Source organism: Bos indicus x Bos taurus, chromosome 3, assembly GCF_003369695.1.
Source record: "Bos indicus x Bos taurus breed Angus x Brahman F1 hybrid chromosome 3, Bos_hybrid_MaternalHap_v2.0, whole genome shotgun sequence".
NCBI lineage: Eukaryota > Metazoa > Chordata > Mammalia > Artiodactyla > Bovidae > Bos > Bos indicus x Bos taurus.
In genome coordinates this window covers 29636389-29654761 of record NC_040078.1, presented here as the reverse complement: position 1 = coordinate 29654761, position 18373 = coordinate 29636389, and the positions used below count along the sequence as shown (strand labels likewise).

Below are 18373 nucleotides of genomic sequence, written 5' to 3'. Positions count from 1 at the left end.
GCTTTAGCATCAGTCCTTCCAATGAACACCCAGGACTGATCTCCTTTAGAATGGACTGGTTGGATCTCCTTGCAGTCCAAGGGACTCTCAAGAGTCTTCTCCAACACCACAGTTCAAAAGCATCAATTCTTCAGTGCTCAGCTTTCTTCACAGTCCAACTCTCACATCCATACACTTGACCTCAAAGTCTCAGGAGCTGAGGAGAACTTATTTAATGTGTCAAGACTGCACTTCTTTAGAACAGAAAAGGAGGATGAAGGTCCAGCTGAACAGAGGGAATGGGCAGGAACAGATCATCAGAGTCAGCCCAGGAGTGCTCAGTACATCCAAAGTGAAAGTCAAGTCACTCAGTCATGTCCAACTCTTTGCGACCCCATGGACTGTAGCCCTCCAGGCTCCTCTATCCATAGAATTCTCCAGATAAGAATAATGGAGTGGATAGCCATTCCCTCCTCCAGGGGATCTTCCCAGGGATCCCAGCCTAGGGATCAAACCCAGGTCTCCTGCATTGCAGGCAGATTCTTTACCATCTGAGCCACCAGGGAAGCCCCATCCAAGAACCAACCAAAGCCCGAGCTCTGGATAAAGCAGTGTGTCTGTGTGATCTTGAACTGAGTCACTGGAAATGAGTGGGTGAGGGATATGAGGAGAAAGGGGCATCCAGTCCAAGAAAATGGTGTTAATAAATATTAATCTTGAAAATGAAAGCAACTTAGGTGAATTGGTAGGACTGAAACAATGAGGGTAATGAGGCTAGGAAAGCAAGAAATAAGGTTAGAAAGGCAGATAAGGGGCCTGATCATGAATGACCTTGTGTGGCTTCTAAATGGGTTTGCATTTTCTCCTGATACAAGCAACAGAGACCCACTCTCCAGTTTTAAACCTCTGAGCAACATGATCAGTTTTGCATGTTTGTAATATTACTCTGAAATGAGTTTGGAGTAATTCAAACCTAAAGGCAGGTCTATGAGACTATTTCAATAATCCCTGTGATGGCGGCCTTAACTGTTGACTTCTTGGCAGGGAAAGGAAAGGAATGGCTTTACCTAGAAATGGGTTGGAAGAGGAAAAAAAGTAGTCCTGTTTTAAACACAATGAGTTTGATATGATCATGGGATATCTAAATTGCTACCCACACACACATTTGAGAGGTCCACATCTATGATCTTATCACAGATGGTCTTAAGTTATAGTTATTTTTGTGATCTAGGTTAAAGTTTAACTGTTTTCCTCACTTCAGGACTTTTCAGTGCCTCCACTATGCTATATCACGAATGCAGAGGGAGGATATAAGATGCAGTGTTTACCACACTCAATCAAATAAGAGTATTTCCCCCAGCTTATTTACATGTCTCAGGACAACGGGGTTACCTGCTGTTCTAGAAGTTTTCAACTATATTAAGATTAAAAAACAATGAAGAGTTTTTTGAACTAGTTCAAAAGCAATTAGAAAGCAGACCAAAAAAAGAAGCTTGAATAATCAGCAAGGTGCCTGTCTTAGCTCATGTTCTTAACAAGTGGTAAGAATGGGGAGATCTGCCTAGTGTTAAAGACCCTGTGAAATGTACTACCAAAGTGAAACAGATGTAGAGGTTGCTTAAAAAGCCAACTATGTCCAAAAAAGGTAAGCACACAAATAACTATAATTTAAGACCGTTTGTGATAAGACCATAGATGTGGTGCAAACAAAATTATGAGAAGACAGTCAGAGTCAGAGCCAGGAAAAAAAAATTATCATGAGAAGGTAAAGATCACTTCTTACTTGGATTATCTAGATAGCCTTTAAACCAATTATTTATTTATTTGGCTGCCCCAGGTTTTAATTGCTGCACTTGGATTTTAAGAGAATGGTAATGCTTTGGGAAAATGATTCTTAGTTTTTAAACAGTAAGGGCTCCCATCTGATACATTTCTAAAGCAACTTTTAGTTTTTAATTCTTTGTTTTTGGTGTGCTGGGTCTTCGTTGCTACACAGGCTTTCTAGCTGCGGTAAGTGAGGGCTACTCCCTAGTTGTGGTACACACGCTTCTCGCTGCAGTGGCTTCTCTTGTGGAGCACATGCTCTGGAATGTGGGCTCGGGAGTTGTGGCACATGGGCTTAGTTGCCCTGCAGAGTGTGGAGTCTTCCTGGACCAGAGATGGAATCCATGTCTTCTGCACTGGCAGGCAGATTCTTAACCACTGGACCACCAGGGAAGTCCTGATACATTTTATTAAAGTTTCAAAATTTCGTTTAGTGGCATGTAAAATTTCAAAATGAATTATACCATATCCAAAAAGGGACCAAAAAAAAGTCACAGCTTTGGCCAACTTGGTGGTAATATATGGGACAGACTGGAATGGGTCAAGCTTGCAATAGGATGATCAATTGAAAGCATAACTAGGAGGTTTTATCAATAGTCCCAGCAGGTGGTAATAAATTCTTGTAGGAAGAATCAGGACAAAAAGGAAGGAATAGTGAGAAAGACTAATCGGGGGCATAGAACTGGAGAGAGGGAGAAGGGAAAAATGACTAAGACTTTGAGTTAGTTGGATGGCAATCTGGGAAAGTGTGGGGATAAGAAAGGTCGATAGAAATAAAGAGTTAGAGTTTGTGGGTATGGATTTAGGAAGAAAGAAAATAAGTCAGATTTAGGAATCACATCGGAGAAGGCAGTGGCACCCCGCTCCAGGACTCTTGCCTGGAAAATCCCATGGACGGAGGAGCCTGGTGGGCCGTAGTCCATGGGGTCGCTAAGAGTAGGACATGACTGAGCGATTTCACTTTCACTTTTCACTTTCATGCATTGGAGAAGGAAATGGCAACCCATTCCAGTGTTCTTGCCTGGAGAATCCCAGGGATGGGGGAGCCTGGTGGGCTGCCACCTATAGGGTCGCACAGAGTCAGACACGACTGAAGCGACTTAGCAGCAGCAGCAGCAGCAGGAATCACATTGAGGTGAAATGTAAAATAAGGCTGGTTTGCCTTTGTGGGAGGCAGAATTAATGAAGAGAAAAAAGTCAAGCTAGAACTTTATGAATTTCAAACCACAGGGTCTCTGAATTGTTTAAGCAGTGCTTAACATATTCCAGGCATTAGGCTAAACCCTTCACAAAGTATATTGTATCATTTATCCCTCACAATAATCCTATCGTGGGAACATAGGCACAAAGGAGTTGGATTACTTGCCCAGTGTCACATGATTTGTCTATGGTGAAATCAAGGTGTTAAAATCAGACAGTCTAAATGCATTCATGATCTCTGGGCTACAGTGTTTCTTTCACGCAGCCCAAATCACTTCAGCTCTCCTAGGACAGAGGGTGGCCTAGCAACAAACACAACACCCAGGCCAGAGCTGCCTTATCTATTTGCCTAGCACCATATCCTCTGTCTCAAGGTATTACAGAGCAGGGGAACTCCTTGGTGGTCCAGTGGTTAGGACACTACGCTTTCACTGGTATGGCCTGGTTGGGGAACTAAGGCCCTACAAGCTGTGTGGCATGGCCCCCCAAAAAGATACTACAGTATACTTGGAGCTAGATTCACATTCTGATGTTCTGTGGGCCACATAGGACAAAAAAAGGGAGCTGGCATGGCTAAGAGGGGGAAGAATAAAAAGAGGGCACTGCTGACCTCTAATACTTATCATTCAATTTATTTTTTTCAAGTTTTATTGAGATATAACATTGTGTAAATTTAAGGCATACAATGCAATTATTTGATATATGTGTTTGCAAAATGATCACCATAATAAAGTTAGTTAACAAACCTATCACCTCACATAGCTACAATTTGTGTGTGCGTTGAGAATTTAACACAAGCTGGAATCAAGATTGCCGGGAGAAATATCAATAACCTCAGTTATGCAGATGACACCACCCTTATGGCAGAAAGTGAGGAGGAACTAAAAAGCCTCTTGATGAAAGTGAAAGTGGAGAGTGAGGCAGAGGAGACCCCTGCCTCGAGGAGGCCCTCTGCCCAAACCCACGCCGGCCACGGGGCTGCTGGGAGGGGCTGGGCTTAAAGTTCAACATTCAGAAAATGAAGATCATGGCATCCAGTCCCATCACTTCATGGGAAATAGATGGGGAAACAGTGGAAACAGTGTCAGACTTTATTTTTCGGGGCTCCAAAATCACTGCAGATGGTGACTGCAGCCATGAAATTAAAAGACGCTTACTCCTTGGAAGGAAAGTTATGACCAACCTAGATAGCATATTCAAAAGCAGAAACATTACTTTGCCAACAAAGGTCCGTCTAGTCAAGGCTATGGTTTTTCCAGTGGTCGTGTATGGATGTGAGAGTTGGACTGTGAAGAAGGCTGAGCGCCGAAGAATTGATGCTTTTGAACTGTGGTGTTGGAGAAGACTCTTGAGAGTCCTTTGGGCTGCAAGGAGATCCAACCAGTCCATTCTGAAGAAGATCAGCCCTGGGATTTCTTTGGAAGGAATGATGCTAAAGCTGAAACTCCAATACTTTGGCCACCTCATGCAAAGAGTTGACTCATTGGAAAAGAATCTGATGCTGATTGGGGGCAAGAGAAGAAGGGGACGTCAGAGGATGAGATGGCTGGATGGCATCACTGACTCCATGGACATGAGTCTCAGTGAACTCCGGGAGTTGGTGATGGACAGGGAGGCCTGGCGTGCTGCGATTCATGGCGTCGCAAAGAGTCAGACACGACTGAGCGACTGATCTGATCTGAGAATTTTAAAAATCTACTCCATTAGATTCAAATATATATTATAGTATTGTTAACCATGCGCTTCCCTGGTGACTCAGCAGTAAAGAATCCATCTTCAATGCAGGAAACATGAGTTCAATCTCTGGATCAGGAAGATCCCCTGGAGGAGAAAATGGCAACCTATTCTGGTATTCTTGCCTGGGAAATCCTACGGACAGAGAAGCCTACAGTCCATGTGGTTGCAAAAGAGTTGGACACGACTGGGGACTAAACAAGATTGTTAACTATAGTCAACATGCTATACATTTCATCCCCAGAACTTTTCATCTCATAGGAAGTTTGTACCCTTTGACCACCTTCACCTATTTTCTCTACCCCGATCCTCAGTCTCTGCTCTTGGCAACCAGCAATCTGCTTCCTGTTGCTATATCATTCAATTTAGATTCCACTTGCTGAGAATTAGATCAAACGCACAGAGAGAATTTTATTTCATGAACAGAACAGCGTTAGTCAAAGTGAAAATAATGATTTCACCTAAGAGGTCAAATACCACAAAACTCACCATGTTGGGTTTACAGTAATGTAACGGACAAAGGAATATATCAAGTGTCTGAAGTTGGTAGCAAGAAAAGCTAATTTCTACTAAAGAGAAACATGAAATCTCATTTCTGGATTACCAACCTAATTTATTGAAGAATAGAGCAAATAGCATAACTTGAAAAAGTCAAAATATATTAGCAGCACTATATTTTTATGTCTGTACATCTAGACGAGCCAGATAGCTGGCCGGTTGAAGGGAGGGGATGTGGTTAGCTTTGTTAAACTTAAGCCAAAGCCATTAACGCCTCGCTTAAACAGTAGTGCTTTTCTTCTTGATGTTTAGGTAGGTCATCTAGTTTCTGGAGCTTAGAGATGAAGAAGTCTCTACTTGATGACCGTCTATTAATCTATGAGATTATTAAGAACTGTTATGTGATACACAGACCATAGAAACCATATGTTTTACTTCCAATAACTTCCAATCGTTTGTGGCAGGACCAAGGAAATACACACCTCTATCGAATACTCAGGAGTCCTGGAGTTCACTGATTTGCCAAAGGTTTTAGAGAAAGTGTGGATTATGCAAGAACTAACAAACACTCAAACTAAATTCTGATTAAGAGTCATCCTATCTATGGTTTCTTTTGGAATTATCAGGATTGCAACAGAGTTTAAATTACTCAAGGAGAAATGGTCATGGAGCTCTGGAGCAGAGATCTGAAAACTTAAAGGGCCAGAGAGTAGACATTTTAAGTTTTACAGGACAGGCTATATGGTGTCCGCCATAACTCAACTCTGCGGTTGCATTCCAATAAAACTTTCTTAAAAAAAAAAAAAGCTATGGGCTGATTTGGTCTGTGGGTTGTAATTCCCCAACCCTTGCTTGAATGTGATGGTTCTCAAAATTTGTGTGCACATCAGAATCACCAGTGGGACCAATTAAAAAGGTAGGATCCTAGGCCCCAGCCTACCCTTACCAAAACAGAATCTCTAGGGATGCAGCCTGGAAATCAGCAACGTATAAGGTCCACAAGTGGCAAGTGAGCTGCACTTCGAGAAACACTGTGGCATGTACACAGCGGCTTCATCTAAGCTAGGATGGCCCTGCAGTCCCACAAGGGGGCCAGCACTTCCTGTTTTCTGTAGTCATAGAAATGCAGTGAGTGCTCTGTTGCTCTTTGGCCTTTCTAATAGAATAGCAGATGAACAGACTGCTATTTTCTTGCTTCCAGCCTTGACAATATATAAAATAATTTGGCTCCAGTGAAATTTACATGAGATTCAGGTTATGAATTTAAAAGAAAATCCTCAACTTAAAATAACAAGATTTTCTAAACCAAAGATCTCCCTGAAATGCTTTAGACTGCAAAATTAGTAGACCAGATGCCTTATCGGAGGATGGAGCTAAATCTGATGGAATGGTTCACTGTGGGCTCCCTTTTCCCTACACTATCTCCAGCAACCTGCCCTGTTGCCTGGAACTCCACTTCTAAAGTCATTACTTTGTGCCTGGAGGTCTTTGTTGCACTAAAAAATCTCATTAAAACTACTGTGTCACTGTGGAAGACCCCTCATGTAAAAACAGAAAGTATAAAAATCTCTGTAGAGTGCCCGTGGGATTTGTGGCCGGTGAGCCGAACCTGGTAGTGGTCTGCGGGGATCGGGGCGGCGTGGGCGGCGGCCTCGGTGCGCAGCGCGGCTCTCCTGCCCTCACGTTTAGGAACTCACATCCGGGACAATGGTGTGCATTCCCTGCATCGTCATTCCAGTTCTGCTCTGGGTCTACAAAAAGTTCCTGGAGCCATATATATACCCTCTGATCTCCCCCTTTGTTAGCCGTATGTGGCCTCGGAAAGCTATACGAGACACCAATGATAAAAACAAAGGCAAAGTAGACTATGAGGGTGCAGACATAAATGGATTACCAACAAGAGGACCAACAGAAATGTCTGATAAAAAGAAAGACTAAACTGATTGTCCCGAAGGATCTCATTGCTTTAAAAATGGACCTGATACTATGAAGCACCTTCTTTGTAATTGTCTCTGATCTTTTTCCAAGACCAGAATTTGGGTTGATATTAATAGTTTAGACATTTACCTATGCTAATCAGGGAATACCTGGTATTTGTATTTAAAATGTAGCTAGTTATATTTAACAACCTCATTTCTGATTTCCTTTTTCATTAAAGTAGTTTTCATTTCTTTTATTTCAGTTTTAAAAATATGAATAAATATATAAGGTTTGTGCCAGTAGACACTGTTACTAAGTCAGTACCTGGAAATTCTTGGGGGCTCTAGCTTTTTTTATTCAGGCTCTTCAAATTTGAGGAGTGTAATTTTACTGTGAAACATTGCAGTGAGACTGTGCAGTCAAATGAAAGGTAGTTTTTGGAGATGATAATGACTTGAAATAAAGATGTAATTACTGTCCAAAAAAAAAAAAAAAATCTCTGTAGACCTCTGGGAGATGCTCCTAACTTTAACAATCAGTAGAAAAGAGATTATTCAGCTAAATTCAGTGCTGTTTAAGAGAAAGAGGGTTTTTATTTGGTTGTTTTTAATTTGGTTGATTTTAATCACCAGAGATCAATCATCTGATCAGTCAAAGAAGTTCTGTTCAGGCTGGGAAACAGCTCCATCTCTTCTTCAGCCCTCCAGATTTTCCTAGGAAAGACAATGAATATCCTACAGTCAAAGGGATGGTCTTCAGGAACTCCCTTAAGAAACCAGAAAGACCTGCAGACACCTTAAGGGAAGGTAGCTCCTATTAAGGCTTTTGCTCATCCTGAAAATGAAGACATACTCCACGGAGCAGATGCTCTAAGGCATAGGCTTAGAACGCCGCCTATCGTTACCACTACAGCAGATATCATTGTTCTTGGTTAGACAATAGTAAGATGATTCTGAACTTCCTCAACACACACCCAAAACATGTTAGGGGAAGGAGACCCAGAAACTTACCAAGGGGTAGAGCAAAGTCAGACTGATGTTACAACCTCACCATAAATAGAATCACAGATGATTATGTGAAGGAAGTAGAAATTAGTTTGACAAAGTTAGCAGTCAATATTTTAGGCAACCTGCCTCTGGGGTGCAGGGCTTCCCTGGTAGCTTAACGGTAAAGAATCTGCCTGCAATGCAGGAGACAATGCAAGAGATGCAGCTTCGATTTCTGGGTCAGGAAGATCCTCTGGAGGAGGGCATGGCAACCCACTTCAGTTTTTTTGTCTGGAGAAACCCATGGACAGAGAAGCCTGGTAGGCTACAGTCCACAGGGTCGCAAAGAGTTGGCCATGACTGAAGCAATTTAGCATGCATGCATGCATGAACACTCTGGGGTCCAAGACCTGCCGGCTGAGCTTCTGACTGCTTCCCTTTTCCATGGCAAGAAAAACCCCGAATAATCCTGTCATTTTCAGCAAAGTTGGAAGTCCTGTTTACCTGCATGGTTTCCAACTGACAGAAAGAACCATGAACTGGAGTCTCAGTATTAATATAAATATATATATTAATATAAAAACAATGCCAATGGCCAGCAAAGCCAGGGGTCCAAAATACTTACCCATCCTCCCTGGCCCTGGATGTACTCTCGGATGGCAGTGTTGCCATTGATCATATTCGTTATGGGCCTCACCACCTGTCTTGCCACCTCAGGAGCCATGCGGGCCACATGTTCAAGAAGTTTCACTGACACTGCCAGAAAGGCTCTCTCATAAGCCAAGCTGGAATCTTGGGCACACCAGGCATTGCTGAGAGATTTTACTGTGTTCTGAAGTACAATTCCTGCCTGGGGAAAGACAGAAGATATATCAGTGGAGTATCACTAAAAAGGTACAGGAGGCTGCAGTTGCAGGAATCCAGTAAAGCAAGTGTTTCTCAAAGAACGGCAAGGACATATTGGTTGTATCTAAGGTAATCTTTTTTTTTTCCAATTAAGTAAATTTATTTTGAGATAATATTTTTTCAAACTTTTTATTTTGTATTGGGATATAGCTGATTAACAATGTTGTGAGTTTCAGGTGAACAGTGAAGGGACTCAACCGTATATATACATGTATCCATTCTTCCCCCAACTCCCCTCCCATCCATAAGGTAATCTTAAAGAATAAATGGATAAACTTTTCTTATTTTAATATTTTTTAATTTATTGCAATGGGTATTAGGAAAAAAAAACATAAGTAGCCCATCAAACCCACAATTTGCTCAGGATGAACAAAATTATTAAAGAAAAAAAATGATTTGAAAGAAAAATCCTAAGTACATGATAGTAGAGCTGGTCAAATCCTGAATGTCTGGCTTAAATGACTGAAGTCTTAGAAACTCTAAAGTAAAAAATAGATTAAGCTTTTCCTCTTCCTTTACCCTTCCCCAAAAGTTTGATCCAAAAGCCATTATTTGGGGCCAGTGAAAGTGAAAGTTGCTCAGTCATGTCTGACTCTTTGCGATCCCATGGACTACACAGTCCATGGAATTCTCCTGACAGGTCAGAATACTGGAGTGGGTAGCCTTTCCCTTCTCCAGGGGCTCTTCCCAACCCAGGGATCAAATCTAGGTCTCCCACATTGCAGGTGGATTCTTTACCAGCTGAGCCACAAGGGAAGCCCTAGGTGGGGCCAACAAAGATTTCTGTGGTGTGGCATAGAGGGCCCATGGTAGCCAGAGCAGGGTGTTAGAACCCAAAGAAGATGAGAAGGGCATCCACAGTGAGAGTGCCTATATCCTGGTTTCCAAATTATGTTCTCTGTAAAAAGAAATCAGAGTTCCCTGGAAAATGGCTAATTTCAGGTTGTAGCTTGGAAAATACAAGATCTTCTGTAAAAAAAATTAAAGTAGTACTCAAAGAATGATAGGGACATGCCAAAATCACAGTCCAGATTGAAAGGAGTCCTACTGGTAGAATCTGGGGCAATTTGGGCATACAAATAAATAATGATAGCAACAGATTATAACCCATTGAATAAAGTAGGAATTCATGAGTCCACATTGAAATGAAAAATAAGGTCAAAATATGAAAAGGCAGTCAATTTTATGGTAATGGAGAGAAACCAGACATTTGGTGGCAAGCATGCTGTGGTGTATACAGAAATGGAATTATGTGGTACACATGAAACTTGGGCTTCCCTAGGGGCTCACAGAGTAAAGAATCTGCCTGCAATGCCTGAGACCTGGGTTTGATCCCTGGATGGATCCCCTGGAGAAGGGAATGGCAACCCACTCCAGTACTCTTGCCTGGAGAATCCCCATGGACAGAGGAACCTGGAGGGTTACAGTCCATGAGGTCAGAAAGGGTCAGACACGACTGAGCAACTAAGCGCACACACACAGTTTCCTTACCTGCTTAAATGGATGTTAAGTCAGAAAACTGAGGACCGATCAGCAGTTCCTCCTGACTTTTTTGGCACCAGGGGCCAGTTTCGTGGAAGACTATTTTTCCACAGACTAGGGGTGGGGGGATGGTTTCAAGATGATTTAAGCTCATTACATTTATTGTGTACTTTATTTCTATTATTATTACATCAGCTCTACCTCAGGTCATCAGGGATTAGATCTTACAGGTTGGGGTCACCTGGCCTATAGGTTCTACAGTCTAAGTTGTGTGAATACAGCAAGTGGACAAAATTGGGTTAGATGTTTGCTCTCACAGTGTTATACATACATGGGGAAAAGCTGCACTACAATTGCTTCTATGATGCCTCATAGAGTAGTGTAAGGATTAAATGAGATAATAAGTGTAAAACATGTAGAATATTGTCTGACACATGGTAAGTAATGCGTTAATACTAGCTGTCATTATTGATATTAATTAGCAACCTCTTCTAAAACATGGTCTATGGTATTTATATCCAATACAGAATCCAAGAATCAGGACTCTGATGAAAAGCCAGATACACCTAAGTGGGCTGCTGTAAGTACTTATTCCCCATTGCATCAGACTTGTCAAATGCCTATCCTTCCTGTATATAGTTTTATTGCTGGATCTCAAGGGGAAAAAAGATGCCCATTACCAACAAAATAAATGCTTCCCTTGTGACTGAGCTGGTAAAAAGTCCGTCTGCAATGCGGGAGACCTGGGTTCGATCCCTGGGTTAGGAAGATCCTCCTGGAGAAGGGAAAGGTTACCCATTCCAGTATTCTGACCTGGAGAATTCCATGGACTGTTTAGTCCATGGGTTCGCAAAGAGTTGGGACATGACTGAGGGACTTTCACTTTCACCAGCAAAATATTTTAAAAGGTGCTAAAAGAATAGAATGTTTTACCAAGAATAAAAAACATTTTACCAATGTTTTACCAAAAGTGTGTGTGTATATATATATATATATATATATACACATGTTCTATGCCATAAAGCACAGCTCTGATGAAAAACAATCAGAAGGCTGATGAGCCTGTGCCAAAAGCTTTTTACCTCAATACCACCTTGTCTTTGATTAACTGCTAAAAACTTGGAATTGAAGAATTCCTGCTGTATCTCCCTGGATGCAGTAAGCCCCCAAATCTTTCATAGAACATTTTTAGTCACAGTTGTATAAGCATAGTAAGAGAACAGTGTCTGAAATAGAATAAACCAGAAACAAAAAATAGAAAGAAGTAGTGGAAACTTGACCTGTCCTCGAATGGTTTCTGCAATGACATTTTTGGCAGAAGCTTCCAATTCTCCATTGAATTTGTCACCCAGCATCCGAAGGCGACCCGCAATGATGGCCACATCAAAAGAGGAAACCTCCCCTAAAAAGGAGCACAGTCGCATTTATCACAATGCCTGAAGTGATGGCAAGCCCCAGGGACCTGGGCATTGAAGCAAGTTCTCTAGATTTCTAAACAATCCAGTCCTCATCCTCCCAAGAAAATCTTTAATATAGTGTCAACACCAATAGACAAAAAATTCTCCCTTCACTGAGAATCTCTTTCCCTGCTATGAGGACTCCAGATATTGCTGAAAACTTAGTTTGCCTTTTGAGACTTCAGAGGAAATAAGTTAGCAGATTCAGATTTTCTTACTGACTTGCAATTACCACCTCAGGCCCAGAAGCCTTACCTGAATCTGATTCATCTTCACATTGTAGGGTCCGGTTACCAACCTCCCAAGCGGGGCCTAAGAAGTCGGTGAGGAGAGCGTTCACTATGCATTCTGTTTGTTCCTCAAAAGTTCGGGGGCTCATTTTAGATGTATGTTTGCAGTCAAGTTTTGCTTTCCTACAGAACAAGCAATTCAGTTCAGCAGGAAGTCAGAAACCCTGGTAAACCAGATGTGTCCTCATGCAAAGTTACTTAATGGGACATGGGGTCCTGGAGTCTTTCCGTCCACCTGTCTTCAAAGCAGCTGCCCAGAAAGGGCGAGACTGTTCTGCAGAGCTCACCCGCACACAGCTGGGGAGGCTTATTGAAGACTTTCAGTTCCCTGAGAGCCACACCCAAGCCAGGGTTAATGGATAACTTAGACTAGTGACATAGCCAATCTAAAACTGAAATAGAGACAAGGAAGAGCCTCTTGGGTAATAATCACTAAGAAACTTCCTGTTGGGTTCTGGGTATGGTGTAATTTAAAGAAAGAAGTTTTTGAAGTTACATTACACAAACATTCAACTCCTGATGGCATTCATGTGCCACAATGGCACATTGATTATTTACTGAGTACCTGTGTGTAAGGAACTGCACATACTTGGCATATAAATAATCCAGAAAAATGACACAGATACAGGTCCTATCCTCATGGGGCTCACACCTGGACATAAATGACAGATATTAAATAACTAATCACATAATTTCTTGTGCTTATTGAAATATAGTGTGTAATAAGGAAACAAACCAAAATAAAGAAGGTTTCCTTTAAGTTGAAACATCTGAGAGGAGCTCTGAAGGACAAGTAAGGACTCATTAGGCAAAGAGTAGGAGTAAAACCATTCCAGATAGAAGGAACATGACATATAAAAGCTGAGGAGATGAATAAAAATTGGGGCATTTGAGGAATTGTAAATGGGAATAATATAAAGTATTTCACAGGGAAATAATGAGGATTAAATAAGATAATGTTATGTGGAAGGATCAAGCAGTATCTGAAATATGTGTGTGTGTTAGTTGCTCAGTCACATCCAACTCTTTGCGATGCTATGGACTGTAGTCATCCAGGCTCCTCTGTCCATGGGATTCTCCACGCAAGAATTCTGGAGTGGGTTGCCATTCCCTTCTCCAGGGGATATCCTTGACCCAGGGAAACCTGGGTCTCCTGCTTTGCAGGTAATTCTTCACTGTCTGAGCCATCAGGGAAACCCACCTGAAATACAGCAAGAGTTAAATGTCTTCCTTTTAGCCCAAGGTCTAATCACCAAGATGAAAGGAATCTGGGATCTATTCTCTAATAGAATTAACTGGGTTCTTCCAACAGGGCTGGACTCCATCAGTGTTTTACAGGTTCTCAGGACTGGACACTTATTTTTAGTGGTTGCCTTCTTAATGGAGCTATACCTAGATTCTGGGTTTGTGTCTCAGAAGCAGCACTCAAACCTATCAACTTTTCCAGGGTATTCTGACCTGGTGAACTAGTAGGTCGACATTCAAGCATAAACAGTAAGTTAATTGTTCAAAGTGGAATTTCTAGCTTGCAAAATATTCAGAGCCAATCTTCTGCTTTCTATTCCATTCTAAAAAAAAAAAAAGATCATACGTTCTTTTGGGACTAGGAATAGGAATTATATAGCTAAAGGGTCATTTTTATTTGTCATTATCACTAAGGCTAAAAACAGTGTCTAAGTAGCTTTCAGACCTCTAATGTCAGAAGATTCTGCAAAGATAATTCTAGGCCAAAGTCCTTTCACACTAAAGCTAGCCACTGACAAGTTAAGGATTCCAACAAGTACATTTATAACATACTCCCAAAATAATACACAAAAACAAAAAAAAAATTGTAAGATACAATCCAGCTGGTGTTAAATAGCCTCCCCAAGGTAAGTGGCATCAGTAAGCAGTAGAACAGAAATTTAAAACCAAGTATGTCTTACTATTGATAGTAATAGTAAGACTATTACTATTGTAATGGTTTTAAGAAGCCTACCATACCAGGCTTCTTACTATTGATAGTAAGACATACTTGGTTTTAAATTTCTGTTTAAAGGTTTACTATCAATAGTAAACCTTTCCCCATAATAATAAACCACCTTCCTTATTTCACTACTGGTATACATATGGGCAAATGAAATTTTGGGAATCTAATCTTTGCATAATCTTATATATCCTTTGCATTATTTCATACAGTCAATGGTGTAAGGCTAGAGAACCAGAGTATATCTTTCATGAGCAATGTGGGGTAAAATTTCCTCCTTTATTTACTTCTCTCTGGGCATTCAATGGAGAAGGCAATGGCACCCCACTCCAGTACTTTGCCTGGAAAATCCCATGGATGGAGGAGCCTGGTAGGCAAGTCCATGGGGTCGCCAAGAGTCAGACATGACTGAGCGACTTCACTTTCACTTTTCACTTTCATGCATTGGAGAAGGAAATGGCAACCCACTTCAGTGTTCTTGTCTGGAGAATCCCAGGGACAGGGGAGCCTGGTGGCTGCCGTCTGTGGGATCACACAGAGTCGAACACGACTGAAGTGACTTAGCAGCAGCAGCAGGGCCTTCAATGGAATACCCGTCCAACCATTCCTTCCCCTCCCTGCCCCCAGCCCATATACTCTTCACTCGTGTAGTCCAAATATTGTACTCTTAATTATTACTGAAAAATGAGGCCGGAATTTTTTCACTTTCACTTGCTTCTTGCTGCTCTGGTCATAATTTATATATTTTTCCTAAAGCCTCATCTCATTATATCATTAGCTCAAAATCCAGGATCTTGTCATCTGTACCAGGCCTGCATGTGAATGAGGATCCTGGGGTACAGCTCCTATCAATGTGATGACCTGTAACTAAGAAAAAAAGTTCTTTGTCTCCTCACCCCTAAACACTCAACCTATGAAAAAGTGATAGAATAATTGTAACATAACTCCAATTCAAAAAGGAGGAGGGAATGGAGGCATCTAACATTTGCTGGTCCATAGCTGTAAAATGATCATCAAAGTGAAGTCGCTCAATCGTGTCCGAGTCTTTGCGACCCCATGGGCTGTAGCCTACCATACCAGGCTTCTTAGTCATGGGATTTTCCAGGCAAGAGTACTGGAGTGGGTTGCCATTTCCTTCTCCAGGGGATCTTCCCGACCCAGGGATCGAACCCGGATCTCCCACATTTTAGGCAGATGCTTTACCCTCTGAGCCACCAGGGAAGCCCAAAAATGATCATCAGGAATTATGTAAATGATTGCTTCTGTAATGTTCCAAAGCACCACAGTCATTGGTGGGCCCTCATTATATGTGTTACCAAGACATTAGGACATTTTTCTAAAAGCACAGTATCAACCACCTTCATAGATTTTAAAGATAAGCATCTGCCTATATCATCAAACCAATATATCTGCAGAGACTAGAGAGTGCTCCTAGGGAGGAGGAATATTAAATAATTAACTTCATTTTATGAAAGTAAAAGTGTTAGTCGCTCAGTCACGTCCAACTCTTTGGGACCCCATGGACTATAGCCCACCAGGCTCCTCTGTTCGTGGAATTCTCCAGGCAAGAATACTGGAGTGGGTTGCCATTCCCTTCTCCAGGGGAGTCTTCCTGACCAGGATTCGAACCCGGGTCTCCTGCACAGCAGGCAGATTCTTTACCATCTGAGCCACCAGGGAAACCTTAATCATTTTGCTTGTATAAATGAGTAAAACCAGGTGATAGTTAAGAAAAGTCAGTTCTTCATTGAGATGATTTTTAAATTGTTGCTGCTGTTGTTCAGTCGCTCGGTCATGTCCGATTCTTTGCAACCCCATGGACTGCAGCATTCCAGGCTTCCTGTCCATCACCAACTCCCAGAGCTTGCTCAAATTCATGTCCAGAGAGGTGGCGGGTGTGGTGCATACTGGGTCGGTGGAGAGCTCGAGCTAAAGGGTGATCTGCTAGAGAGTGATCTCTAGGCGAAAATCAGAAAGAGGAAATTTACTAGAATCAAGTATGATGGATCCATGTTCAGTTGGAGTCCAGCTTTGGACCACAAATGAGTGCCATAAAACCCATTATACTCGTCATAAGGTTTCAAGACTTTGCAAGAATTGTCATCAAATGGCATGCTTCTACTTCAACTGAGAACTGGAATGACACTTTCTGGGAACAATACAATTTGCTTCCATCATGCAAAAGTTTACATGGACAGATTTGATGATTTGCAGAAGTCATGTTGTGACCCATTTAACATACACAAAAAACTAGCCAAAAAAAATTTACATGTAATTGATTTAGATGATGCCACTTTTCTGAGTGCAAAATTTGGAAGACAGCTTGTACCTGGTTAGAAACTTTGTCCAAAATGTACACAGATAATCAATGGAAGTGTGGATGTTGATTCTGAAGACCGGCAGAAAAGAAAACCTGACTCAGATGGAAGAACTGCTAAAGCTTTGAGGTCATTACAATTTGCAAACCCAGGAAAACAAACTGAATTTGCTCCAGAAACTGGTAAAAGAGAAAAAAGAAGGCTTACCAAAAATGCAACAGCTGGTTCAGACAGACAAGTGATCCTGGCAAAGAGTAAGATCTACAATAGCCAGGGTCTCCGGATTTTCAGCGGAATGGACCTCTGTCACTGCCTCGATGAAGACTGCTTAGGCTGTTTCTATGCTTGTCCTGCCTGCGGTTCTACCAAATGTGGTACCGAATGCTGCTGTGATCGAAAGTGGCTGTATGAGCAAACTGAAATCGAAGGAGGAGAAATAATTCATAACAAACATGCTGGATAATTTGTGGTGTCCGATTGTGACCCTTTCTGTATTTCTAAAGTTCTGTAATTCTAAGATACATGTTAAAGTTGGTTTTGCCAAATGACACATATGTACTCAGTGTGCACTAACACTGCCTTTTGGGTACCTTAAGATAAATTATTTGATGTAAATTTAGATGGACTGTTTTATTACTCAGCAGTCATCTCTTCAAGCCTTTCTGGGTCAATGTAAAAAAGTAATGTATAGGCAGTCCTCTGTTTGTACAACTCCCATGTCTATAAATTTCCATGGCACTGATACAGTTAAATAAACCAGTTCCTTAACAGCAAGAACAAACAAACAAACAAACAACTCATGTCCATTGAGTCAGTGATGCCATCCAACCATCTCATCCTCTGTCATCCCCTTCTCCTCCCACCTTCAATCTTTCCCAGCATCAGGGTCTTTTCCAATGAGTCAGCTCTTCCCATAAGATGGCCAAAGTATTGGAGCTTCAGCTTCAGCATCAGTCCTTCCAATGAATATTCAGGATTGATTTCCTTTAGGATTGACCAGTTTTATCTCCTTGCTGTCCAAGGGACTCTCAAAAGTCTTCTCCAACACCACAGTTCAAAAGCATCAGTCCTTTGGTGCTGGCCTTCTTTATGGTCCAACTCTCACATCTGTACGTGACTATTGGAAAAACGATAACTTTGACTAATCGGGCCTTTGTCAACAAAGTGGTGTCTGCTTTCTAGGTTGTCATAGCTCTTCTCCCAGTGGGCAAGCATCTTTTAATTTCATGGCTGCAGTCACTGTCTACAGTGATTTTGGAGCCCAAGAAAATAAAGTCTGTCACTATTTCCATTGTTTCTCCATCTATTTGCCCTGAAGTGATGGGCCAGATGCCATGATCTTAGTTTTCTGAATATTGACTTTTAAGCCAGTTTCTTCACTCTCCTCTTTCATCTTTATCAAAAGTTTAAGTTCCTCTTTGCATTCTGCCAACAGGGTGGTGTTTTCAAAAGCAACGGTTTCGTATTCTGCTACACTTCTCACTTTACAGGAAAGCAACCAAGTAGGGCTTAATATTCTAAAAGCTCCTATAGTTAGGATCAGTGTAGTTAACTTTCAGTTCTGAGCTGTACCTAATTTTCTTTGGTTCAACATTTCAGTGATAACTCTTAATTTTTTAAGAAGTCAATCAATTTACTCAATTTCTACCACTTACATCCTGTTTCCTTCCAACACTTAAAACTGGCAGCACTTAACACTTCGACTTTGTTTTAGTACCTAATTAAACATTCAGTTTAACTGAACAAGTGAAAATATGGAAAGTGATTCTGAAGCTGTTGTGATCCTCCTCCTTCCAGTCCCTGGGGATCCAGG

The 18373-nt window shown here is 41.5% G+C and overlaps 1 protein-coding gene and 2 pseudogenes across 1 annotated transcript; 2 read left to right on the top strand and 1 right to left on the bottom strand.

Annotated features, from left to right (window-relative positions):
- The first annotated feature begins 6818 nt into the window (after positions 1-6818).
- On the top strand, positions 6819-7411 carry LOC113889442 (annotated as a pseudogene).
- Positions 7412-7723: 312 nt separating this feature from the next.
- Positions 7724-13301, bottom strand: BCL2L15 (BCL2 like 15). Its single transcript, XM_027536119.1, has 4 exons — positions 12242-13301; positions 11810-11931; positions 8767-8991; positions 7724-7868 (listed from the first exon to the last, which is right to left on the bottom strand). The coding sequence occupies exons 1-4, from the start codon at positions 12363-12365 to the stop codon at positions 7851-7853; spliced, it is 489 nt and encodes a 162-aa protein (XP_027391920.1). The 5' UTR covers positions 12366-13301; the 3' UTR covers positions 7724-7850.
- A 2586-nt stretch (positions 13302-15887) lies between these two features.
- LOC113890472 lies at positions 15888-17354 on the top strand (annotated as a pseudogene).
- Positions 17355-18373: the final 1019 nt, after the last annotated feature.

What these genes read in the sequence shown, in the direction of transcription:
- BCL2L15 (XM_027536119.1), bottom strand. Translation starts at nt 12,365, where the DNA reads ATGAGCCCCCGAACTTTTGAGGAACAAACAGAATGCATAGTGAACGCT. An exon ending in TGAAGATGAATCAGATTCAG is followed by an intron (nt 11,932 to 12,241) that starts GTAAGGCTTCTG and finishes GCTCCTTTTTAG; the next exon opens with GGGAGGTTTCCTCTTTTGAT. An exon ending in CAGAAACCATTCGAGGACAG is followed by an intron (nt 8,992 to 11,809) that starts GTCAAGTTTCCA and finishes GTCTTTCCCCAG; the next exon opens with GCAGGAATTGTACTTCAGAA.